This window comes from Canis lupus, chromosome 10 (genome assembly GCF_048164855.1).
Source record: "Canis lupus baileyi chromosome 10, mCanLup2.hap1, whole genome shotgun sequence".
Classification (NCBI taxonomy): domain Eukaryota; kingdom Metazoa; phylum Chordata; class Mammalia; order Carnivora; family Canidae; genus Canis; species Canis lupus.
Window position 1 is genome coordinate 13268870 of NC_132847.1, and position 26540 is coordinate 13295409.

Below are 26540 nucleotides of genomic sequence, written 5' to 3' on the forward strand. Positions count from 1 at the left end.
TAATGTAATATCATATGGGGTTCTCAATTATCATAGGGGTAGAACTGAGACAGGTATGAAAGTATGTAGGAAAAAGATGCATGAAGATTCTCAGATGAGAAGGTGAGCAGAAGGTAGAAAATGAGCAGAGTGTTTTCTTCTCTGCCAAATCATTAACAGGTGATCATACAGAGAATAAAAAGACATTAGATGTTCTAGTGTCTAATAAAGTAGTGCCTTTTACCTTTCCTCTAGCTCTCTTCTCCCCAACCCCTCATCTCCCATGCAGGCCCACACTAAGATCAAGAATCTCGTGGGACAGCTAGGCAAAGGAACACACCCCCATGATCATCTTAGCTTGAACTCACCACCACTGTGACTTCTTCCCAGCCCAGAGGTATGGTCAATGGTTATTTTAGTAAAATTACTGTGAAACGACCAAAGAGCAAAATGAGAAGTAATGAGGATGGGGGAAAGAAATAAATAATTGCAGATAGAGTCAGAATTCAATTTTCAGCCAATAATTGTCCTTATTAGTACCATCTGACCTGATTATAATCCAACAAATCATTACCAAATAAGTGTTAGATAGACCCTGGCATGGATTCATTGCTAAGTGAAGATTATGACAATGATTCTCAATATATTCTCCGACCTAGAGGGAATATGTGTAGAGATGTGTGCGTGTGTGTGTGTGTGTGTGTGTGTTCTTGTTTGCCAGCATTTAGAAGCAGAGTGCTAAGTGATGTGATAATAAATATAGGTAATAAAATTCCAGCCTCTTGCTAAGCAAGTATATATATTCTTTGGAAGGATGGAAATACATATATTTAATTTGTAACAAGCTATTTACATTATGGATAATTTTAAAACCATAAATGTGTAATAAGAAATTAGGGTTTACATTATTTGAATCAGTTCATGGCTTTTCCCTTCAAAAATACCAAATGATATGCAACATTAGAATAAGATAAATCTTGGATTGCTTTATCTATTCAGTTCCAAGTGAACCGTCTTATATATGAAACACATGAGATTTTAACAAACAAAAATTAGAACCACATTTTCCTCTTCAGTTAGCCTATTTCCTATGTCAAGTGGAGTTTAATTATTTTAGCTATTACCATATTTATGGGTGACGAGAAACTTGCAAATAAATTTTCAACATAGGCTCTCAGGAGAAGCTTATTGATAAGTAGCATTGGAATACTGCTGTAGCTAAAATTACTTAATTGGACACTATCTACTGTTTTCCTAAATAAAATAGGTTCTGTTGTGATTCACCAACAATTTAAATATCTTTAATGTGATGGGATCTCTTTCAATGTTGATTTGTAACTGAAATTTTACAATTAACCAAAAAGGATTGAGTTTTGTAGCCTAAAATCGTCATCCTTCCATGCAACATTTGCAGGATAGATTCTAAATTTATGCATCTTCAAAAGTTGATTCCATAGCATCTTGAAATATGTCATCCTGTTTTATATATATATATATATATATATATATATATGATATATTATGATATATATATGATATATATTATATATTATAAGATCCTAGTGATTTGAAAACTAGGAACATGATGGTATGAACACATAAATGAAAACTAGCTTAAAACATTTAAAAGAAAGCTCCTGGAAGAAAAGAAGAGTGGGGGTAGGGTGGGTAAAACACTGAAAAATTGTCAAAGCTCACTGGAAGCAAATGGAGATTTCACTAAGTGTATCTCTGCTGTAGGTACCCACCTCAGGATCCAGGGTAACAAAAGAGTTCTCAGGGCAGTGAAGAAGGGAGAACATTTTTAGGCAGCTTAGGAAGCACATGACAAATTTGCTGTTTTGTATTTTAGTGAAATAGTATTTGTAGGTAGGACTTCTGGGCATGAAAACTCAGGAAAGGAAAAGGAGGAAAGAAGAAGTAAGAGGATGTTTGTGATGCCCAGTTTTCATGTCCTGTGGATATCGGGTGATGGAATTCTCTGAACTGTTTCCTGGGAGCTGGGCCAGCCACAAACCATCACAAAAAACCTATACAGGAGAAGAGCTCAACTAGACCCTAGGAGCAGGGACCCTAAGATTAGCCTATCTGTTCTGTAGGAAGACAGGAAAATGACATGATTTAAATAATACTGTAGTACTATTGCAACAGTTACATCCATGAGGGGAAAGCCAAGGCCATCACTGAAGCATGGGTAATATCAAGCCTCTGATGACCTCCAGACTTCTTACTTTGATAAAAAGATATGCCTTTATTTCGTGAAATGACTGGATAGGATTTTCGCTATTTGTAGTGATGTAAAATCTCAACAATACATAACTGAGTAAACATATTGTAAAAATTAGCCTTTTAACTCATGATTGGAAGAGTTGGAAGAAATTTGGAAATATCTTTAATGAATAATGTGTTGGTGGTGGTGGTGGAGGCAATGGGAACTCGAAAATTATGTCACAAAATTTCTGTTCTGGACTCTACTGCCAGAGGCAGCATTCCAGGCTGAATGTATTATTAAATAAATCCAGGCAGGCCTTCTTACCATATTCAAGTGCTTCAGACAGTGGGCCATTTATGAGAAGGATACATGTGCATGGAAATACAGGGGAATCTAAAAACTAGACCTCTGGAAACATAAGACCTACATGTCCCAGGGGAATTCCTAGCCAGAGAGTTGAGTAGACTCTGTTCTCTGGCCCAGACACCAAAATAATTTATAGGCACTTTTTCATAAAGTTTCAGATTTCTAGAGGAAAATCTAAGGAACTTCTCAGCCAAGCTCTTTTTATTTCTGCTGAGTAGAGCATTAAGAACCAGATATTACCCCCCATTGGTTTTCAAGCCTATGTTCATGAGGTCTCTTTCTCAAATTGTTGAAAAGTCTGAAGAGAACTAGAGACCATAGTCTGCTTCACTTTTTAAGAGAGCTGGTGACAGAGGCCTGTCCACAGCCAAGCTCCGTGAACCTGACCTGGTCACCACTTTTCTACCTGTGAGGCGATTGCTTCCTCTTTCATACCTGACATGATTGACAGTGATAACATCCGAATCAGGTTTCATTTCTTATTTGTGACATGGTGACAAAAGCTGCTTCTTGTTTCTGGTAGGAGTATCATGACATTATAGGAGCACAGATATTCTCTAAACCCAAAGTAATATATGTAAAGACTGAAGAACATCACATTCTTCTGTCCCCAAGTAGCAGTGGCAGCTCCAGGTGTCCTGTCATCAGCTTGTCCCACCAGCTCTACTCTGTTTCTCCCATGGCCACTCCCGTTCCCTCTGTTCAGCCTTCCTCCCACACATCACTTATTTGCTGGGATGTGTCAGCTCTCTCTCAGTGTCCTCTCTTGGCTTAGGTGACCATTACTCTTCTTTTCCCAGAGAGAGGAACATAATGAACCAGTTCTTATCATGTTAGGCCATGGATTGGCCACATTTTGTCCAGCACCCAGTTCTGTTCCAAGGATCCCAGATTGGGGACAGGTAGTAGAGTGATACATTTCATACTGATTCAGTTTGACACCTTTAGAAAATGTACTCCTTTATCTCCTAACTTTTCAGTTGTCTTTTTTAGGACTGCAGGTTGGAATGTGTTTCAATAAAATATGATTTGGGGTGCCTGGGTGACTCAGTAGGTTAAGCATCTAACTCTTGGTTTTGGCTCAGGTCATGATCTCAGGATTGTGAGATTGAGCCCCACAACAGGCTCTTTCTCCTCAAACAAACAAACAAACAAACAAATAAATAAATAAAATCTTAAAAGTAAAATAAAATAAAATTTGATTTGAGTTAGCCAAAGAATGAAAATTTTGAATTCCTCAGAATATTTTACCAAAGGAGAATAATTACAGAAATCTATAGTTTGTCTCCTAATTACATTTTCCCACCTGTGGGGTTTATGAAAATATGGAGAACACAGACATTAAAGCCTCATAGTGACAATGATGATAACATACTTACCACCTACCAAACAGCATGCTAAGCATTTTGTCTTAAACCTCACAATCACTATGCAAGGTATTATTATCTCACCAAACCTAAGATGAAACTGAGACATCCAGAAGTTAGATATCCTAAGATTCCACAACTGATAAGCATTTTGGAGCTAGCATTTCAAGTAGGTCTCAATTTATAGAAGTGGCATGCAAAAAGTACTTCAGAGTGGAGACTAACAAGAGTATAACTTGAATCTTTGCTATAAGCTATTTTTTTCTGCTTTTACTTAGCAAATTAGAGCTTACCAGTGGATTTCATGGTTGGCTTGAACTTTGACTTTTTTTTCCCCAGATATGACAGTTCAAACTTAAAATCTGAGTGACCTGATACCAGGCCACACAGAAAGGGGAATGGGAATTGGTTTAGCATCCAAAGTGAAGATGCTTTTGAAACAAATTCTTTCATTTTTTAAAGTTCTATCTAAATGCCACAAAATTCTACAGCAGAAGTTTGCTTTCTGGTCCAGAAGTATTTGTCAGGATTTTTAACAAAAATATTTAGACATGTGTCAGCTACTAGTAATATAAGATGGGACATGGAGGCAACTGTTTGAAACAACATTAAACAGATCCTGAGAACTGGAAGAAACATATAAGTTTGGCTTTGTGTAGTACACATAGTCTCAAGAAGTTAGGTACAAATTACATTTTGTAGATTAGGGTGATCTATTTTCCCACTAAATGTTTGGTTTTTAGAGAAAATTCTGCAATGGATCCTTTTAGGAAACTAAAGAACTTCCTTTGTGTACTCCTTAGATGTAAAATGTTGATATTCTCCAGATTTTATTACTCAAGATCTTTTTTCAATTACATGTTGCATGTGTTATAAGAAAATCTATAAAGGTTCCTCATTTCCTAGAAGGCAATCAGATTTCCTGAAAGTAGCTATAGTGCTCTTCATAATTTATTTTCAGATTGCCTTCCCTGGTAATCTGTTATTCTTCACTCTTTTCCCTCTGCCATTTCACCCACATCTTACTACCTGTCCACACACACACACACACACACACACACACACACACACACACACACATTTATATCCATTTACAACTTGTATCCATTTATATATACACAGCCTTCTACACACTCACAATCATTTATTCACACCTACCCACACACCTCAATCACTCATACTCATCTAAACACACATTTACTCACTTTCATATACACACTGTACTTAATTCACATCCATTCACACACTCACATCCATGTCTCCACTCACATCACACCTATCCATTTCTTTACTCATACATATGCATCCATTCACTCACTGGCAACCCATACTCATTCACTTGTATCCATCTACACACTCAAATACATACACTCACTCAATTACACACACTCATACACTCATACACATTTCCAACTGTCAATCTCAACCATCTACTCACACCCATCCTCACACACCCACCAACTACTATCCATTGATGCACTCACATTCATGTACCACTCACCCATACACATACTTATCCACTTATATCCATCTGCTCACATCTAATTACATACCCATCTCCTTATAGGCATCTACTCACATCTAATTACATACCCATCTCCTTATAGGCATACACACTCAAACACCCACAAACTTTCACATACACCATATACGCACCTGTCCTTCCTATCACAAACCAAAGCCCCACATTTTTCAAGCACATCATGCTCTTTTAGGTTCTCACACCTCTGCATATGCTGTTGTCTGTTTCAGCTGAAAATGTCTTTCTCCCTATATAACTTCTATTCTTCTTTCAAGAACCAGCCCAAATAACATTGTTATTTTACAGACAAATGTTTATAGTAACTTTATTTGTAATAGTCAAACTGTAATCAGCCTGATTGTTCTTGAACAAGTAAAACAAATTACCACAGAATAGTACTTGCCCATTAAAAGCAGCTAATTGCGTCCCGTAGGGGCGCATCTCCTGCGACCGGTCCCGCCGCCCACCCCTACTCCCAGTCTAGGTAGTTCAATAAAGAGATTGTTTATTCCCGGAAAAAAAAAAAAAAAAAGCAGCTAATTATTGAAACATACAACAACTTAGATATGTCATTAGGGAATTGTGCTGAGAAAAAAGCCAATCCCAAAAGGTTGTGTATAGCATGACCCTATTTATAGAACATATTGAAATAAAAAAAATTATAGAAATGGAGGACAGATTAATGATGTCTAGGAGTAAGAGATGGAGACTTGAAGGAGGTAGTGGGAGGGAGAGAGGTGGGTGCAAATTGGTGACACGAGACGTCATATGGTGTTGGAACTGTTCAGTATCTTAACTGTAGTGGTGCATATGTTTGTAGTTGGTAAAATTATATAGAGCTTAATACACACATACATAAATACAGATAAAACTGGATTGTGTCAATATCAATATTTTGGTTGAGATATTATAATTTTATACAATGTTACTTTGGGAGAAAATGGACAGGGGCACAAGGAATCTATATTTTTTCTTAGAACTGCATGTGAATCTACAATTATCTTAATAAAAATTGTAATTAAGAATATAATCATTTTGTCATCTTCAGACCTAAGACATTAATTCTTAATATCTAGATAACAAGACATATCTTAAAGGATCATGATGAGATAAAACCAAATGGGATGAAATGAACCTAGGAAAATGTAAGCTTCTACAATTAGATCCAAACAGTCAATCACATTAAGTGTAGACTGAGGGAGACAGCTCAGCAGCAGATCACATGGCTGCAACTAAAATCTGGGAACAAAATGATAAAGCAAACCAACCATTCACCAGTACTTTAAGCAACATACTCTGAAGTTGAAACCAACCATTCACCAGTACTTTAAGCAACATACTCTGAAGTTGAATTACTAAGTAGGTCTTTGTGAGGAGCACACAGACAGGGAAACATGAAGGGGTGTTCCATATTTGAGATGGCTACATCATTTTAATACAGAGATTTATCTAGTGTGACCTTCCTCTATAAAGAAATTCCAAATATGACTCAGTTATTGACAAAATAGTCTCACTCTGTATTAAAATCAAATCTACCTCTTTTTTCTGAGCACTACAGGCAATATTTCTGATGTTGTTGTGCTGTTTGTACAGAATATTCCAAATTTTGTTTTTGCTTTTCTTGTGTTTATATAACACATATACATTGGGTATGAAATGGCTGAACTGTAATGACCATGAACTATTGATGCCATCTGATGTGGTTGCACAGAGTGAATCATTGGCACAGCATGTTGAGGGATCCTTTTTATACTAGGGCTCTGCAGGGGAGGAAAAAGTTTCTATATCTTTTTTGGTTCGGTGGCTGGATCTACAGAATACACTAAAGACAGATAATCAAGAGAAAAATAGTGTATTAACAAGTGCTTCACACATACACACAGGAGGACTCAGTGATGAGAAACTCTCAGGATGGTCAGAATTCAAGGTTTATGTTGCATCTTAACAAAGAACAATAAATTAGTGTAGAAGTGACAAGACAAAGGGATTTAGGCTTTCAGGGGTGGCAAAATATAGTAAGGTAAATATATGGGGGAAACTAATAGAAGATATGGGTTATTTAGTGATTTTTTTTTTTTGTAGCTTCCTCTTGGTGCTTGGCTCTGAGCTGACAAGAGTCTAGAGTTGTCTTTGAGTTTCCCTTCTTGGTTTGGGAAAGAGAGACATCTTTTCAAATTTATGTCTTACTTTTAGGCAAATAGAGGGAGAGCGGAAAGGTTTCCTTGTATCTGCTTCTTCCAATTGCCTTCAACTCAAAATAATCCTTATGCAAAGTGGCATAATCTGATACACTACAATTCCAAATAAGAAACCACTCCACAAAACAGAAAAGGCTTTTCAACTCAGAATCCAAACTGGTAATAACCTTTCCACCTAGGAAGGGTTTCAATATCCAGCTCCAAATGTTTGAGAAGGATGCTTGTGGTCCTGACAACGCAGTTGAAGAAAAAGAAGGGAACACTTGTCCTGCACATGGCACACCACTTAAGAAGTAGTGGAGTCAGTTAGCCATGAGCATTTTCTGAAGAAAACAGTCAATAAAGACTCTACCTGATATAAAAATGTAGATGCCAAGACAAGGAATACAGTCAAAGAGGAAAGGGGAATAAAAGCTTGACATGTGGACAAGAACGCTGTATAGACCACACTGAGGAGAATGAAAAATCTGAAAGGATTATTTCCTGAGCCACACTGGTTAGGGTCCTCACCAGAGCTACAAAGAGAGACTGGATTAAATATTTATGCCTTTGTTACAATAGGGAGAATTGTACTATAATTTTCATTCTACAGGGCTGCCTGGGATGTCTTATCATGACCCCTGGGATAGAGTTGCCCCGGTGGTGTTTCCAGTGGAAAATAGAGCTAGGTGACTGTGAACTATTAAAATCCAGAGTACAGAATGGGTAAAACCAGCTGAGCAACATTTTTGCAGAAGTCTGCATTCATTATGCTGATCTTTTTCTGTTGGGGCATTTTAGTTTTCTATGCCTGCTGTAGCAAAATACAATAAAATTAGCAGGTTAAAGTAACCAAATTCATTGTCTATGGTTCTCTGTGTTAAAAGTCCAACATGAGGGTTTCTTGAGGCTAAAATCAGTATCAGCCAAGCTGTGTTCATTTGTAGGAGCCCTTTTTGAAAGCCCTATGTATCCTTGGTCTTCCCAACTTCTAGATACCTTACGTGTTCCTTAGCACATAGCTCCTTTCCTCCATCTTCAAGGCAGCCATAGGTCTCTTTCTTCTTCACTTGTCCCACCTCTTTCAGTGGAAAGCTGTCCACTTTTGAGTACTCATGTGATTTATATTTGGCTTTTCATTTTTCATCCAGCTTCCTCCAGAATATAATAGAGTTAAATTATAAACCACACTTTTCCAGTGGTGAGCTAGTCAGCTTTGCCTTTAAGGCTCAGAGGGCAAATTAGCAGTGGAGTCAACCACAGGTGCCCTTCCTAATGGCACTTTCTCCTTATTGCATTGGGTTGTCCTTCCAGATCTAGGGCTGAGACAGATAGTGGAGCCAATGAAAGAAAATGCAAGAGACAGCACAGAAGGTGGGAAAGGAGCCTATTGAAACCACAAGACAATGGAAAAATCAACATCCACACAATTGATTTTAAATTGAATTCTTATCAAATATCCTGATCTTTCTGATCCTAGGTATGACTTAAAATAGCACACAGATCTTCTTTGTGTTTACTAAAGGAAAACAGAAAAAGCAGTTGACACTCTCACTGACTTCCTTGCTATCTGATAGTTATTAGGCATGGGGTGGAAGAAGGTTTTCCGTAAATTTTAAACTACAAAAGAAAGTAAACTACAAGCTAAGAAGATTTGCATATAAAGAGGTATACCACATTTCATGTTCAGCCTGTGCTCTGGGGACAGAGAGGATGAACAAGTTCCTCCTAAACACTAGGAGATGCCTTCTAGTGGTTTTCTTCAGCAGTGGATATCCATGTAAGATTCCTGAGCAATGAAAGGATGTTGTAGGGAGGACTCTGAACCATCAGGGATCTCAGACCATCTGGCCTGTGAAAGAGAGCCTTGTTCACAAGAATCAGATGTGTCAAAGGGAATGACAATAGTTTGTTGATGACTTATTTACATTGGAGGACCAGAGTTGTGGGGAGAACAGCAACAAAGAGCCCACGTTCAGAAACAGGCATCAGTATGTAGCCGTACATAAATTCTCAGGTCTCCAGAGCCACCACCAGGGAAGTCATGCTGAGCAGATCAGAAAATAGAGGCACATTCATTACACACACAGCAGAAATGCAGCCTCATGGGCTCAGCCCGGTTTTTGACTTTCTTCCCAGGGATTTTCCTCAGAAACAGCTTTGGGTGGAGAGAGCATTAACAAAGGGTGTTGATGTCTGCAATGAATGGTAATGAGGATCAATTTAAGTGTCAGCCAGGCTCTGGGAGGCACCGACCTCCCACCTCCCTGAGGTGGGTAGCCCTAAGGCACGATTTTGAGGCTGTTGTCTGGTAAGTGGATGATGTGGTTAAGAAAAGGTTCCTCCAGGATATAGTGAGGCCCATCTCTCATTGGCCAATCTCTCTTGGTCAGGCAGCTCCCTTCAAAGGCAGCTATATTATTCTTTCTGTTTGCTTCCACCTGGACACACTAATCCAGTGACTATCCTTCTGATACTACCACCCTGTGGTTTGTAAGTCTGTGCCAAAGATACCATAGTGAGGTAGCATGCTGAGACAATAAATCATGAGCACAAAGACAGTGGGAACTCTCTGCAAACATATCACATAATGGGGGCTAGGAAACACATGCATCTATTCATAATTTTAAAATTCTAAAATTGTTTCTATCCTTCCCCCACTGTGTTTTATCATAATACATCACCTGTAGACACCTGATACCTCATTCTAGCTTGAGAAGGAATCACTATGCTGTTCTTGTACATTTGCAATTCAAACTAATTTATAGGTGGTACTTGACAAAATGGCCAGTTTGTCAGAAAGAAAAAGTGCACCAGATTCTGTAATCCGTACAAGGAAGCATAATTCTCTTAGGAAGTATTTCCAGCCCAAATCTTGGAACTCTAACAATATATTGTTAATGGTTTGTTGATGTTCTTTTGACTGACTGATTCTTTCTTTAGATTAATAACTTAAACAATTCAACATTCTTAATGTGAGGGATCATTTAATGGAAAATCAAGAACCCTTGGCTTAAGCAGAAGAGTAGTTTTTGTTATATCAGTGGTAACTAAATAATCATGGGAAGGCCTCCAAAAAGTTCAGATGGGCTCCAAACACATTTCTTTTTGTGTTTTTTCTTTTCTGTATTTCTTTTTTTTTTCTTTCATTCTTTCCTTTTTTTTTTTTTTTCATTCTATCATCTCTCCTGTGGCTGATCTAAACACTGACTGTTAGATTTTTTTTTTCTCTCTTAAATTAGATGCATCATTTCCTGTTACCTTCCATTAATGTATGAAAATTCCTTCTCAGGTCACTGGTTCTTTTCTCTTTGGATATTTCCTTCCTTCCTAGAAATAAGTCTTTCAGTCTCACTCTGCTGTCATTAAAAGTTTTGTTTCTAAATTTTTTGCCAATAACTCTGTCAGGCTTTTAGTAAATATCTCCCCTAGAAAAATCTTCATCTGGATTCCCAGTTGACTGAGAGTGAGTGCTCCTTGAAGTGGTATTCAAATATTTAAACTGAGGAGAAAAATTTAAATATTTCATTGAGGAGAAGAACACTTTAAAGTGTTTAAACACTTTAATTATTTATTAAAATATTTATAATTTAAACATTTAATTGAGGAGAAAAACACTTTAAAGTGTTTTAAAAACACTTTTAATGTTTAAAGTGAGGGTTACAAATCGTCAGGAACTCAAATGCCTTTGAGAATCAAGAATGAACTACAAATGAATAAAGCAAAAGACTGAGGAGAAACTTTGGAAGTGTAAAGATTGGCTGGCTCACCCATAGGCACAGACTTTATTCCGTATCAGTTTATGTGGGTTGTTGCCGCATTGGAAGGTGTACTCTGTATGGCCAGCTCTCCCACTTTCTCACAAGAAACGCAAATTCTGCTTTTGTGTGATAGCTCCCAACTTTGAAATAATGGCACCTAACTCAGACTTTTTTTAAAGATATATTTATTTTATTTTATTTTTTTGTTTTTATTTTTTTTTATTGGTGTTCAATTTACCAACATACAGAATAACCCCCAGTGCCCGTCACCCAATCACTCCCACCCCCCGCCCTCCTCCCCTTCTACCACCCCTAGTTCGTTTCCCAGAGTTAGCAGTCTTTACGTTCTGTCTTCCTTTCTGATATTTCCCACACATTTCTTCTCCCTTCCCTTATATTCCCTTTCACTATTATTTATATTCCCCAAATGAATGAGAACATATAATGTTTGTCTTTCTCCGACTGACTTACTTCACTCAGCTATATTTATTTATTTTAAAGAGACAGAGGGTGAGTCAGTGTGCGGAGAGGCAGAGGGAGAGAATCTTCAAGCTGACTCCCCACTAAGGATGGAGCCTGACATGGGGCTTAATCCAAAGGCCCATGAGATCATGACCTGAGCCGAAACCAAGAACTGGGTACTTAACCAACTGAGCCACCCAGGCATCCCTAAACTGTTTTCTTAAGTAGGTTCCATGCCCAGCATGGAGCCTAATGGGGGGCCTGAACTCATGACCCTGAGATCAAGATCAGAGCTGAGATCAAGAGTCAGGAACCCAACTGAATGAGCCACCCAGGTGCCTCAAAACATTTTTAACTCTAGGAAGGCCAAAAAGAACTTATAGATGGGCCAAATTTGTCCTATCAACCACTGCTTTAAAGTCTTGAGAAAGAGCTATTTAGAATAGAGCTTTTTTAATGGAATAGTAGTATCCCAGATGTTAGCAAAGATGGTTTATGATTCAACAGCCTGACTCCCCCACTTTTTATTGTGTCTACCCTTTGAATTTCTATACATGATAGGATTCTAATGTGCTTATACTGATGGTTTCCATAACCAGTTCTCCACCACTCCAAATGTCATTGTTACAATTACATGGTCATACCTGTGTGGCATTCATGACTCTTGAGTACTCTGTGATTTGGAAGCTCAATATAGAGTGAAAATTACAGACTCAGTCTAACAATAGCCTTCACAGGGTGATATTATGAGCTCTAACAACATAAAATGTCCTTACTGAAAGTTCTACTTAGAAGTGTAAAGAGTACATTTCTCTCGTGTTCTGTTTGCATGGCTTTCCTAACACTATAGACTACTATGTCTACACCTGACAATTAGATTGAATGAAGGTGGAAAAACTGACTTCTTGGCTTAAAATTCTCCACCGTGAAGGAAAGATGAGGAAGGATAATAAATTTTCATTAGTTATTCAAAATCAGCCTGGAAATGCCAGCAGGGACAGCCAGATTCCCTTGAAGCCATATGCCTCAGGCTAAGTGGATTTTCTGAATATATTTTTATTTTTTACCTTACAGAAAATGCTCCTGTCTTTTCCAAACCAGACCATTTCCAGTTCCTGGTTGCTCTCATCTGGCCTTTTGTCACTCTCATTAGAATTGTTGAGGACTGCAAGTGCTACTGGCCCACGGGCAACGCATAAGGGAGTGCAGAGAACCAGCCAGAGTGAGCTGGACCACTCTCCTCAGCAGTCCCTCATCAGCCTTGATCTAGGAATGGGATCACTTTAAATTGACTCCCTATGTGACAGTGGTGGCCTTGTGGTTCAGTGGTCAGCTATAGAAGGAAATCAAATAAAAATGAAGGAAAATATGAATATGCCTAAAACAGCAGGTTTCCTCTTTTGGTTTAATTCAGTTACAAAGGGTCAAACAACATTGTCTAGTTCTTGAAGCATGATGATGGTATAAAATTACAAAAATATGTTTTCAGTGGTCTGAATGAGTTGAGGATTCAATGTTAAGCACTATATTATTTTCTAAGATGCTATTAAATAATTCATTTGAGTTTATATTTATTGCAATACTGAGGTCATGTGCAGCTTGAATAGCATAGATTTTTATTACTTACATTCTGAGGGTGGTTGTATCAGTTAGGAGATAGAACCCATACCAATTATTTAATTACAATTTCATATGAAGAGTTGTTAACCAGGAAAGAAGTTGTTACGTACGTAGTAACTAGCAGGGTAAAAAGAGAACATAACTATATGAGGGAGGCAGCAGATACCATTCCTAGGGCTGAAGTATCAAAGGGAAGAGGTTTGGATTATCAAAACCTAGAAACTTTGGAGAAGTGCTTTATGGAGTTGAAAATCAAATCTTCAAGGAAGAGACAGACACAGACTGGCTGATGATGTTGTTTGGAGAGGGAAAGGGAATGAATCTTGTTTGGAAGTGTTGGAAACACTGTAAACTGGTTTCAGGGACTCCCAGAGGAAGCCACTCCTGTCAGGATGAAGAAGTGTTGCTGGGGTTGATGTTCATAGGAACCACAAGCAGACAGGAAACCTTTAAAAAGTAGCAAGATGAGGTGCACCTGGGTGGCTCCCTTGGTTAAGTGTCTGCCTTTGGCTCAGCTCAGAATCGCAGGGTCCTGGGATGGAGCCCAGAGTTAAGATTCCTGCTCAGCGGGGAGTCTGCTTCTCCTTCTCCCTCTGCCCCTCCCCCAACCGCATCCCTACCCCTGCTCCTGTACTTTCTCTCTCTCAAATAAGTAAATAAATAAAATCTTTAAAGAAGGAAAAGGAGCAAGGCTTCTCTTTCTGATCCAATCTTGTATCCTCCTTCCTTACCACAGTTTGCAGAGAGAGCCTGCTGGCAAAGCAGAAGTGAAGCATCTGGAATTCCAGAACATCACAAAACTGAATACAGAAAACAGCATTTGGAATACACAGATACTGTTAATAATTGTAACAACAATGATGCCTTCTTGTTCTTTCAAAAACATATGGAAAAAAATAAGTTTTTATTTTCCTGAAGCAAAGCATGTCATTTGAATTTGTTCCCAAAAAAAAGAATTCTAGGAAAGGAAGATTGTGAATCAATGTGTTAAGGACCATTGCTTCATGTTTAGTTTCAACTTATTTCTGATTTTTAGAAAAAACTATATATTTAATAAGTCATTTTTTACCTCAAACATGCACTCTTTCAAAAAAAATTCACTCATCAAAAAAGAAGATCCTGATGCTTGAAATATCACTGTTAAAATTCATTTTGTGCTAAGCCAGTGGCAGCTATTAAAATACAACTGCATCTCATTAGAACTAGGCCTTACAGATAGGTTTCATGCAAGGAAAAGCCTCCTTGAAAGTGGCTAAAATACAATTAGATATTTATTTATCTTATGTAAATAAAGGCCAAGTGTGACACTTGAGAGCCTGTATGGTGACTTCACCTTTTTTAGGGACTCAAGTCCATCTAAATTTCTGCTCCATCACATTAGGGGTCACATGAATATAGTCTGGTCCATGATGGCTGCTAAAGCTCCAGCTATCACATCCATCCATCACATCCAGCTTTAAACATCAGTATCAAGGAAGGGAAGAGGAACAGGTTGCAGACATGTCTTACACAGTCCTGCAAAGAGGACTGGCATGAGAAATCATGTGCCTACCTAAAAATTGGGGCTCTCTTAATTTGAGGAAGTTGGGCAGAATAACTACTGGTGGGGGGAACTAGTTGTCTCTGCCAGATGCTGGGAGGGATATTACCTCATCAATCGTAAGGCTTGGTGCAAGAAAGTCTATCAGCTCCTTTTTGAAAGCGAGATTTCAAAAGTAAGGAAGACTGGCTGGCAAGCATATGAGGACTCCAGGCGGGGGAGAATGGAGCCTGCTGGATGGGGTGGATAGAGGATATTAAAGACAAACCTTCTGTATTTTATAATTTTCCTCAGAGCCAGCATCTCCATCTTTCTTATTTATTCATTTGTCCATTTAAAGACTTTGGATGCTATACTAACAGGGAAGGGGTCATATATCACTTCTATCTATTTTGTTTCAAAAGACTAAATTTTTTTTAAGATTTAATCCTTTGGTTGTGCTCTGTCCCCCTACCCCTTTTTATAGGGAAACACCTTCTCATGCCAACATGGGTTTGGATTTCCATGGTTATTATATTCATCTTTTGAGTGTCTTTTCCTTCTCATGAACCCCAAAGGGCATGGAAAAAAAAGGCATCATATTGATAAAATGTGATGCCTTCTAAGACATTCTTTAAACATCCTTTGTGCAAATATCGTCAAAATGAATAATTCAGACCAATTGGAGTGAATGTTTCTCCACGGTTGCTTGGGGTAAAGCTGACTGGCTTTGCAAAGTAGTTCTCTTTATAAGCTTGCAACGTTGCTTTATGATGTGTCTGCGTGGCAAGCCAATTTCTTAAGTGATTTAACTATATGTATTTCGTATTTTCCAGTAGTTTTGCTTGTAGAATTAACCTATAGGAGAGAGCTGCTTAGGCCTTGTCAGAATTGTTGGTGGAAAGAAACATGGTAAGGCTCTCCATGAGACACTGCAGTTCCCCAAAATTTCACTTCTTCCAGGTATTTCACCTTTCATCTTTTGATAGCTTTAAGCAACTTCAGGAGAACATTGAAGGAGGAAAAAGACGGTAGAAAAAAGGATGAAGTTACAATTAGGAATATGATGACACTCTCATGTTTGCTGCAGAGAAAGTATCTACAGCACAAAAATGCCTGTGTGCATGAAGATCCATCCCTAATCAAAATGGTGAAGTCGGTGCAAAGGGAAGATCATCTGGCCTTTTGGAGCTGCCTTGGCTTTCACCCTGCACCCCAATTCCCCCTCGCCTGTCCCCTCTCCTGGATAGTAGTGTAGATTTCTCTCAGGTTGTTGGTGAGATCAGGAAAAGAACCCTTATTGCACACGATGCCAGAGCCACTTCCAGCAAAATAGAATGAGTCCTGTTGCTTCAGGAAAGATGCTGTCTCCAGTATTCCCAGTCTGTCTCTCCTGTCTCTCTTTCCATCTCAGAGGCTTATCTCCTCCTGCGCCCTATTTCCCTCTTCCCTTTCTCCTCTTTCTTCTCAAGGGCAGTGTAAAAGCTGGTGGGAACTTAGTTACCTTCAGGTGAGGCAGATGAATCATGCATTAAAACAGGGATAAAAACTAAAGAGAAGCTCTGTCAGTGGAATCTGAGGCAGAATGAATCATGGAAAGAGCTGACTGACTCTTAGAGCCAAAGAGAGTTGGAATTGGTTTTCAGTTTTGTCATTTAAAAACTGACTAGTTTTTAAGTTGGGCAAGTTACGTGTCTTCTGACTCATAGTGTCTTCATTTATAAAACTGAAACAATCCTATTGGCCTTCGTTTGAGAATTAATTGAAATTGTGTACATAAAAAATTAGTACAATACCTGATACATAGTTGGGGTTCAGTAAATATTAGTCCTCTTACCTGATCCTAAGGGAGATAGGAGTTGCTGAGGCAAGTTATGGGGCCTCTCCCAGTATTCTGATCAACTGGGAGCAGTGTGTGTGTGTGTGTGTGTGTGTGTGTGTGTGTGTGTAAGAGAAACTGTGATCAAGTTTAGGGGAAGTAAGATTATTTATATGCATTGATTTTTCCTGTCTTCTTAAGTCCTTTTGTTATCTGCAACTTCCTGGTATGAAGGAAAGTGGGAAAGGAAAACAAAGATCCTTGGTAAACAAGATGCGAAAAACAACAAAGCAGAGTGATTTGGGGTTATTTCCCTTATGTACCAATAAAAACCTAATGAAATCAGTTTACTTAATTCCTTCTGTTTTGTAGATCCACTTTCTCTTTTGGATGGTGCCAGCCAGGTGATACATTTTGTTTCTGTGAGCTTAATTTTCTGTGCTAGCTACCCTGGGGCCAATGCATTCTTTTGTCACATGTATTCATATCACTGTCTTAGGATCTGTCAAAATGAAGAATCACTTCCTCTTCTGTGCCAGAACTGATCTGATAGTCTTATTTGCAAAGATTCAGACCTTCCTCAGCACCAAAATATACAGGAACTAGGCATGGATTTTACAGCTCTTTTGTCCCTTATCAAATGTAATGCCCAGTGTTTTGAAATTATCAGCAGGCTGTCCTTGTAGTGCCCGAACTCAGGTGTCTGCTGTGGTCCACAGTCTAACCTCAGATCAGGCGCTGCTCCCTTTGTGATTGGGCGCGAGTGATACAGAGCTTCCCATCCAGACCTGAGTGTCCCTTCAGGGAATGAAGAAGGCCTTAAGACTTCTGACAATAATCTTTCTTAGGGCCTAGACAATAATCTTCACCCTGGATGAAATTCACTTATGCCTCTCCCCAAGGTAAAAACTCCCTGGCCTTCTGCCCATAACTAGATTTTATCAGCTAACCTTTCTTGTTTGTTTGGAAAATCATGAGCCATGTTTTTACAAAAATTATTTGAAAGATAGATAGATAATATCTACTATATTATGTAGTATATAATATAATTATATGTTATTAAATATAATAATATATTAATAATTTATTATTGATAATTAAAGTAATTTAAAATAATACATTATAAATATATAGCAATATATGATATATAAATATAAAGTATATTTTTATATGACAGATATTATCTATCTTCTATTTTATAGTTATATATTATATAATATTATGTAATATATAACTATACTTATAAATAGATAATATTTATCCAATTGTATATTATTTGAATTATCCAATATTTAACTAGTATCTATATTCTCTAGCTGTATAGATGTAGGTACAGATAGAGATAATACAAAGAATTTAGTACAATAGCTATATAAAAAAGTAAAAGTAAAATCAAGTAAAATCTGAGCATCCTCATCTCTGGGGATATCTACAGATATTTTACCAGGAATAGTATTGGCTGGGGTTGCACTCTTAGCTTTGGGGCCAAAATAAATTTATGCCCCAATTTATTCATACTCCACTCCCATAAAAAAAAGTGGATACATGGTAGGTTACATGAAGTTTACCCCCTCTGTGGGGTTTCCTGACAATCCTCATTATATTCACTATTGAATTCCTTCTGCAGGGGCTTTTAACTTTAGGCTAAGGGGCATTCATTAGGTATGGCATATTACTATAACTCGAATAAAATATATATTGCAACTAAAGATATTTGATTAACTATTTCAATTAAATTAGTTTCACTTGTGATAGTAAAATTTTTATTTTTTGCCTTTAAAATAATAGGCTTCAGAGAACTGTCAAAAGGATCATGGCACTAAAAGGCTAGGAAACAAACTGAAGGTTGTTGGAGGGGAGGGCAGCAGGGGGACAGGTAACTGGATGATGGGCATTAAGGAGGGCACGTGGTGTAATAATGACCACCAAGTGTTATATAAGACTGAGGAATCACTGTCCTCTACTTCTGAAACCAATAATACATTATATGTTAATTAATTGAATTTAAATTAAAAAAAATTTTTTTAAAGTTAAGAATCCCTAAGGGAATGGAAGAAGGTCTTTTTAGGGATCCCTGGGTGGCTCAGCGGTTTAGCTCCTGCCTTTGGCCCAGGGCGTGATCCTGAGGTCTCGGAATCGAGTTCCACATCAGGCTCCCTCCCTGGAGCCTGCTTCTCCCTCTGCCTGTGTCTCTGCCTCTCTCTCTCTCTCTCTCTCTCTCTGCCTGTCTATCATGAATAATAAATAAATCTTTAAAAAAAAAAAAAAAGGAAGAAGGTCTTTTTACATTACCTGCAGTTTTATTAATCTCATTGTCATAGTTTCTAGTTCTGTCTTCTGTGATCTTACCACCATGCCTCTGTAAGTTTATGCCGCATGTGTCTATGATATACTGTAATTGTCGATCTTTCTTTGGGCAGAACACGACTTTAAATTTTGTAATAGTGCAATTCATAGTGGAAATTTTTTTCACATTTATTTCAACATTTGCTGAAAAAAATTTATGTGCTAGTTACTATCTAGCCAAAGGGGATACTAGGTCAAAAAAAGAAAATGACTGTTCTTTATCAACTTACAATCTAAAAAGTGTGTGTGTGTGTGTGTGTGTGTGTGTGTAATAAGTTCTTAATTTATGTTTCCCCCACAGATCTTGGAGGCATCTGAGGTTTAATGAGGACTTTCCAGCATTCCAGACTGCTGCCCTGCAATGAAGCTCTGAGTCATGGTCTTTGGGTCTAAGGAGTTGGCAACAATGTGGAACCCCAGGACAGCCAACCTGACTAACCTTCACTCTGAGCAGAATCCCAAAAGGAATCTGGCCTGAAATCAGAGCAAGCATAGAGAAAGACTTGCTTGTTAATGGAAACAGGAAAGGAGAAAAGGGTTTGCAACAAATTGCAACAGACTTTCCACCATTCTAAAGAACCCACCTTCCTTATCAACCAAGCCATTCTATGTAGTGACTCCCACTCTAGCCTTTTGCCAGAAACAGAGCATGTCAGTCTTGCTAGAAAAATAAAGACAGGACCTCAGAAAATGAGACCTGGAACAGTGATACTCTCAAAACGGTCTAGTTGGAGAATTATGTCAGAAGGTCAGCCCAGCCCCCCAGTGATCCCCTCCCGCAGGCCTGGATTCCGGGTGTGCTATATCTGTGGCCGAGAATTTGGGTCACAATCAATTGCCATTCATGAACCTCAGTGCTTGGAGAAGTGGCGGATTGAAAATAGCAAATTGCCCAAGCACCTGAGAAGGCCAGAACCCTCCAAACCACAGCCTCTTGGGGGCACTGGGTCCTATAATCTTCAGGCAGTGAATGAGGCAGCATACCAAAGTTTCCAAGCTCAGCTGCTGCCCTGCGAATCCTGTGGCCGCACATTCTTGCCAGATAGCCTTCTTATTCACCAGAGAAGCTGCAAGCTAAAGGGTGATAGGCCCAGAGCACCAAACCCCACCAGTTCTGATGATCCTGCTGGTCCCAAGAAAGCTTCTAGTGGCATCCCAGCTCGACCAAAGACTCTCATCTGCTACATTTGTGGTAGGGAATTTGGCACTCTGTCCCTTCCCATTCATGAGCCCAAATGCCTGGAAAAGTGGAAAATAGAAAATGACCGGCTCCCCAGGGAGCATCGCCGACCACTCCCACAGAAGCCCCAGCCACTTTCAACTGGACTGTCCAACCAAGAAGGGTCAACTCAAGCACAGCTGGTGCCCTGTCCAAATTGCTGCCGGACCTTTGCCCCAGACCGCCTTCCAGTACACCAGAGAAGCTGTAAAGCTCAACCTAGTGGGCAAAAAATTCAGAATTTGACTTTAGGGAGTAAAGGTGGCCTAAAAGAGTCCACTAATTCCAAGCAACCAAGGAACATGGCAGCACCCACTGTGACTGATAAGGTAATTCATGCCACATGAGATGCATTGGGTGGACCTGGGAGTACATTCTACCTCCAAGGGATTGAGAGAAAACTATCCCCAGACTCAGCTACCTCCATCCCTAAGATGGTTTCTTTCAATGCCAAATGTCTGCCTCATTGCAGCCTATCCAAGTTGACCCCTGTTGGGCCCTATATCTCTGTTGACAAAGTAGATATAAGAACATCCTTGCCTGGTAGGTTTATTGCCATCTTCTACTCTGCTGTCTAAAAGAGAGATGGAAGTCTTTCTTCCCTGATTCCTCATACCAATAATCCTTGGGAGAGACTGTTATTTGAAAATGAGTCATTAATGCTGTGTCTACATTGCAGAGATATAATTCCCATTCCAACAGCCAATATTTATTACCAGTTTATTTTAGTCATCTACCTTAGGAATTCATTTTTGGCAACACCACGTTATGCTGAGTTTATCTTACTAAAATAGAATCTATGTCAAAAACCCCAAATGACTTTATCAACAATTAAGCAGTGGAGCACTTACAGAAATAGATGTGCTCTTCAGATACAGCATGTTTTCTTTTAACACTTCCATGATTATGATATGTGGGAGATTAGCCCCAGGGCATACTCCAAAGCAAAGACGTGCGGATTCATGGTTTTGGGCAGCACTCAGAACTGTTGCTCTGTGCCCTGCGTTTGGTTTGGACCCGAGGCGCTGCTCCCCACTTGGGCACCTGGGAATAAGCATGACTCCATGGGTCTCCAACTGGTATGGTGAAGTATTGTTTACCTGAAGGTTCACCATCAACTACAACTGGGGAAGAATGCTTATGGGGGTGGCTATCCACACGATGTGGTCCATGTGCTTTGTCCTGCCAAGAAGCACAGGACGTGGGTGCACTGTTTTGTGTCATTCCTTACAGAATGTCAAATCATGAGAAATAGGAAGTGGTCAAAATCTTTTCTCTATGGTTGGCTATCTAAAGCAAATCCTGTAGGGATTCTTTTTCTTTCTTTTTCTTTTTTTTTAGAGTAGGTGCCATTCCCGATGTGGGTCTCGAACTCACGATCCTGAGATTGAGTCACATTCTTTCCTGACTGAGCCAGCCAGGCGCCCCTGCCTTTAAATGGACTGCTTGGGGAAACTGAAGTTACCCAAGCCATTCTAAAAGAGTTAACCAGAAGGACTAAGTTTGGGGAACAGGAAGCAGCCTTTATTTTTAATGCAACTTTTCTTCCTTGCTTTTTTGTTGCATTACATTGGCAAACTTCTAGTACTTTTTCCTAACTTTCATGTTTAAAATGAAATGACTAGAAATGTACTGGTTTAGAAGATTCCAAGACAATGATCCTAAAGCCAAAGAATCAGACTGAGAGATACTGGGCAAGTTTTCTGATGAACACTGAAGCAAGAATGGCTAGTTTCTGTGCTAAAATCAAAACCCAAACTCTTAAATGTGGCATGAGCTGCAGGCTGGTCTCATAAACATGATCTGTTTTTCCCATCTTCTGGCTGTTGCTTTTCTTCCAAAACGTGTGGGGTCTGGATTCAGAGAACACAAGACTCCATGGCTCGGAGCCGCAAATCAGCAAGTCCGTTAGCTCTCTGACTTGCCGCCCTGTTTCCTGATTGTATGCATTTGCTTCACATGTTCTAAGTACAGATCTCGAGATAGGGAAGAGTGTGGTCAGGATTCTTGTGCTTTCTGTTATAACACATACTTTGTGCCAGCAGGCTGAGCACGGCGTGTTCCCACTCAGTCACGACTGCTAAAGAAGGCTGGCCTGGGCCCCTGGCTTCACAGGAAGACACTTCCTGACTCACCCAGGCATCTGGAGGGGAGATGTCAGAGGAAGAGGTCAGCGATGGCCCTTGGTGACTTGGGCATTTAGATCAAAGTAGTGGACTTCCATCAGAACAGGGGCATCTAGGGGACGTGGCTCTGTCACAGCACAACCAACCCTGCTCCCAGGCCTGGGAAGGCGCGTGTCAGTGAGAAACTGGCTCTCGGTGCTGTTGGATATGTGCTGGCCTGTTTGGGGATCACACAGGCTTTCGTGGAGGGCCTAGGAAGGTCATCCAATATAGGGTCCCTTTAGCTGCCAGACTTAAAGCAAGCTTGCATTAATTAAAATGGACAAAAGTGGCAGGCATCAGAGAGGCATGGACTTTATTTCTTCCCTAGGAAAGATATTTGCCATTCCATAGTGTTTTCAGCAGGAAACCTCTCCCAGGTAGTATGGTTTTCACTTTCAGTTACCATTTGATCTATGGCTGTTTTCCTTTGTTTGTGTCATTTAAAATTTAGGTAGTACAATTTATTTGTATCATTCAAAGTTTAGACACTATGGGAAATAATCCACTTCTCATGAAGATCTCTGCTTTGTGCACTATTAGATTTCAATATTTCATCTGCCTGTGACAGCCAACTTTTGGCTAGGACACACAGCCATTCTTTTCACAGCTCAGATGTATGCTTCTTCTCTTGTCAATCAGAGCAATTTCCTTCTAGAATCGTTGATCAGAATCAGCAATCATGCCTAATGCTCTCGGGGGTTCAATCTCGTAGAGAATTCAGGTGAGGAAAAGTATTTTCAGAACCATGATCATAGTGCTTGGAAAACAATTCACTCCAGTTGGGCAACAATGACTAAGTCTTGCTGGCAGAGTGAATTGCCCTCCCCACTCAGAATGTTCCTCCAACATAGACTGGCTCAGTTCTCTTATGACACAGGGGCTCCTGTTACCCTTCAATCAAATCTGCACGCAAATAAATACCGCCTGAGACAAGTTCTTCTCCGAGACATCTGTGGGCATTTTGCTTTCGCTCTGCTTTGCCCAATGAACCACTGTATGCGCTCGAATTAACCGTTGCTTCTCTTCCAGAATATAGGCCTGAATGTACCCTTTCTGATCTCACAGGCAAGCTGTGAAGGATGCTAAGCAGAGGAAGTGAAGATCTTTATTTCAAAGGTGTGACTGCCCTGGGGTCGCTGCATCTGCATTAGATAGTATCAGGAGCTGAATCATTCTTTCTTTCCTCCAAAAAAAGGGAAAACCTGTGTAAGCAATATCCACCTAAGCAAGAATTTAAAAGTAGTGATAAGGGACACCTAGGTGGCTCAGTGGTTGTCAGCCTTCAGCTCAGGGTGTGATCCCAGGATCCTGGGATGGAGTCCCATACCCAGCCTCCTCGCGAGGAGCCTGTATCTCCCTCTGCCTATGTCTCTGCCTCTCTGTGTCTCTCATGAATAAATAAATAATTTTTTTAATAAATAAAAGTGGTGATAAGTCCAGAGGAAATTTGGATGCATAATAAAGATATGCATAGATTAACATTTTAAGTGTTAATATTGCATTTATGTAATCTATTAAATTCTAGTCTCTTTAGTAAGCCTACTATTTCAGCAAACATTTTAATAAACAATTGCCTACGTGATGCTCAGGAGTATAGTAATAAAGGTCATTATTACTCCTTATCTTGATATGAGTGAATAAATTTTAATGCTTGCATTTAATATTTGAGGAAAATGTTGCCCTTTCCTAGAAGCCAATCATCTTTCATTCTTGGATTTCAGGTCATTTCTGGCTAATTGGAACACAGATCAGTAGTTAATTAAATGTAGTGACAAACCAAAATGAAGCTTTGTCTCATTACCTTTTATTAGTTAGATAATGCATGTGGTTATTTTCTTGGAATTTTGCTTATACCATGTGAAACATTGTTCCTAAAAATCCCATACTATATTACAAAGCAGGCATGTTTTTATTTAGGGAAATTATCTTTTTTTTTTTTTTTTTATAAATGATTCTCTCTGAATCTAGTTTTAAGTTACCTTTGGCATCCTAGATGTTTAGATTTGAGCTAAAAAATCCCACCAGACACATCTCTAGCATCTGGTGCTGCCATCTGCTGTTTTCTTTTAAAGTATGGTCTGTATGCTGTCAAAAATCTCCTGTTACCTCCAAATATATTTGAGAAAGTGCCCATATAATACACACTGCAGTTATTTAGATCGACAGCTATATATTTGCTTTAACATTGTTAATGGTGTTCTGTGGCTAAGTAACTTATTCTCTAAAGGCAAAACTCTCAATGGGCGTGTCACCATCAGAAAGACTCAGAAGGGAAGGATGCATATTCTCACCTTTTCAAGTGTGTTTGCACATTTGTATCTATGGGGTCAAAAGTATTTAGAGTTTATAAGAAGGCATAGAAGAAAGGAAACTGATTTTTTTTGTTGTTGAGTTCCCTTATGATCAGCACTATATGTGCATGATCTCATTTTAATATTCCATAATATTACCATAACAGATAAAATTTTCCCACTTTCTATCTGGGGAGATTGAGGTTAAACAACATAGTGAGTTTGGTAGTGGGTGTCAGAATCAGATCTAATTCCAAAGACCCTATCATTTCAAGTCTAAGAGACATGGCATGTGTGGGATACAAAAAGAGTATAAGTGTTAAGAAGACAGAGGACAGAAGTGTATTTATTCAGCAAATATTTATTGTTAGGTATTGGACTGAGTACTATATATAGAGTCATAAAGAAGATACACTTCCTGATCTTATGGAGTTTTTATTCTTATGGAGGAAATAGGAAATATAAATAAATATAGAATTCCAAATTGTGATATGATAGTGTCTAATGATGGGAGGCTGACATTCAGGATCTTAGTTAGAGAAAACCTCTGGAAGAAAGTGACATTTCAGCTGAGATGTGATGGGTAAGAAAGAATTTGCCAAGAGTAAAGATGTGGTGAGAAGGGAATGGTAAGAGGAAGAGACATTCTGGCCAAAGATAGGTTAGTCAGAGCCTGATGAAGGGGGTGACAGGCACACAAGATGTGGCTGTAGAAACAGCATAGTCCCTGAAGCTGCCCAGTGGATGTAGGTTATCAGTTGTGTGATTCTTGCGGGGACCCAGCTGAAAGCAGATGAAAGCTTGGCCAAGGATGTTGGTAGCGAAGACAGAGATGAGGAATATTGGACAGAATTTGGTGGTAGTTGGGATGTGAAGGTGTGAGGAGAGGATGAGCATGACTCTCAGACTTCTAGCTCGAACAAGTGCTCTGGTGTCATTTTCTAAGATGGCAAGACTGGAGACAGAGGAGGATCTTGGAGGTTAAGACCAGTAGTTCCTTCATACACACAGCAAATTCAAAGTGCTGGCGAGATATCTAAGTGGTTAAGTCAGGCTGAATATATAAGTCTGGGTCTCAAAAGAGAAGATTGGACTGGGACATATATTTGTGCATTATTAATATATACGTAAAGTCATCAGAATGAGTACTGGGTTGGAAAAGGAGACACAGGCTGAGCCCTAAGGCATTACATGATTTAGTGGTTAGAGGAGGAGGAGCTGGAGAATGAGAGCCTGGAAACACTGCAGAAAATGTCACACACAAGAGAGTAGAAAGCAGTGTGGGATACTGGGAGGTGGAGTAGGATAAAGGTAAAAAAATACCTATTCAACTTGTCAATGTGGATTGAGTCTCATAACCTTGGAAAGGACACATTCCGTGTAGTGCTGGCGGTTCCGGAGTGTGTGGATGATGAAAATCATGTCCAGTATTTCTGCCATAAGCATCTTTGCCACAGACATCTTTGCCCCAAGCATTTTGCTGCACGTTCTTACTACATAACTAATTGGCTGTAAAAGACAAAATAACTGGTTAATAGTTTGGTTTCATTTCTTCCTTGACAAAGTTCCAATTTTTATATTACATAAATCTTACCTAGCCCTCATAAAACTCTGTACGGTGACGAATAGATGTGGTGATCTTAAAATAGTGAATAACAACACCATATGTAGACTTGATAGAAAGAAGAGAGTGTGAAGCCAGACTGTGCGTT

The 26540-nt window shown here is 39.2% G+C and overlaps 1 protein-coding gene across 9 annotated transcripts in view; it reads left to right on the forward strand.

Moving 5' to 3' along the window:
• Window positions 1-26540, forward strand: part of ZNF475 (zinc finger protein 475) — a 53277-nt gene that overhangs the window by 6569 nt on the left and 20168 nt on the right. For 5 of the 9 annotated variants that reach the window (XR_012037744.1, XM_072840711.1, XM_072840712.1 and 2 more), the window contains exon 2: window positions 19452-20698. Coding sequence is in view for 7 of the 9 variants with exons in the window: in XM_072840711.1 (XP_072696812.1) it covers window positions 19664-20698 (1035 nt within the window). In the remaining 2 variants the exon portion in view is untranslated. Of the gene's footprint in view, window positions 1-268; window positions 377-14202; window positions 14315-19451; window positions 20699-22414; window positions 22518-26540 lie in introns of those variants that run through there. The other 4 variants (XM_072840714.1, XM_072840710.1, XM_072840709.1 and 1 more) reach the window with 4 other exon arrangements.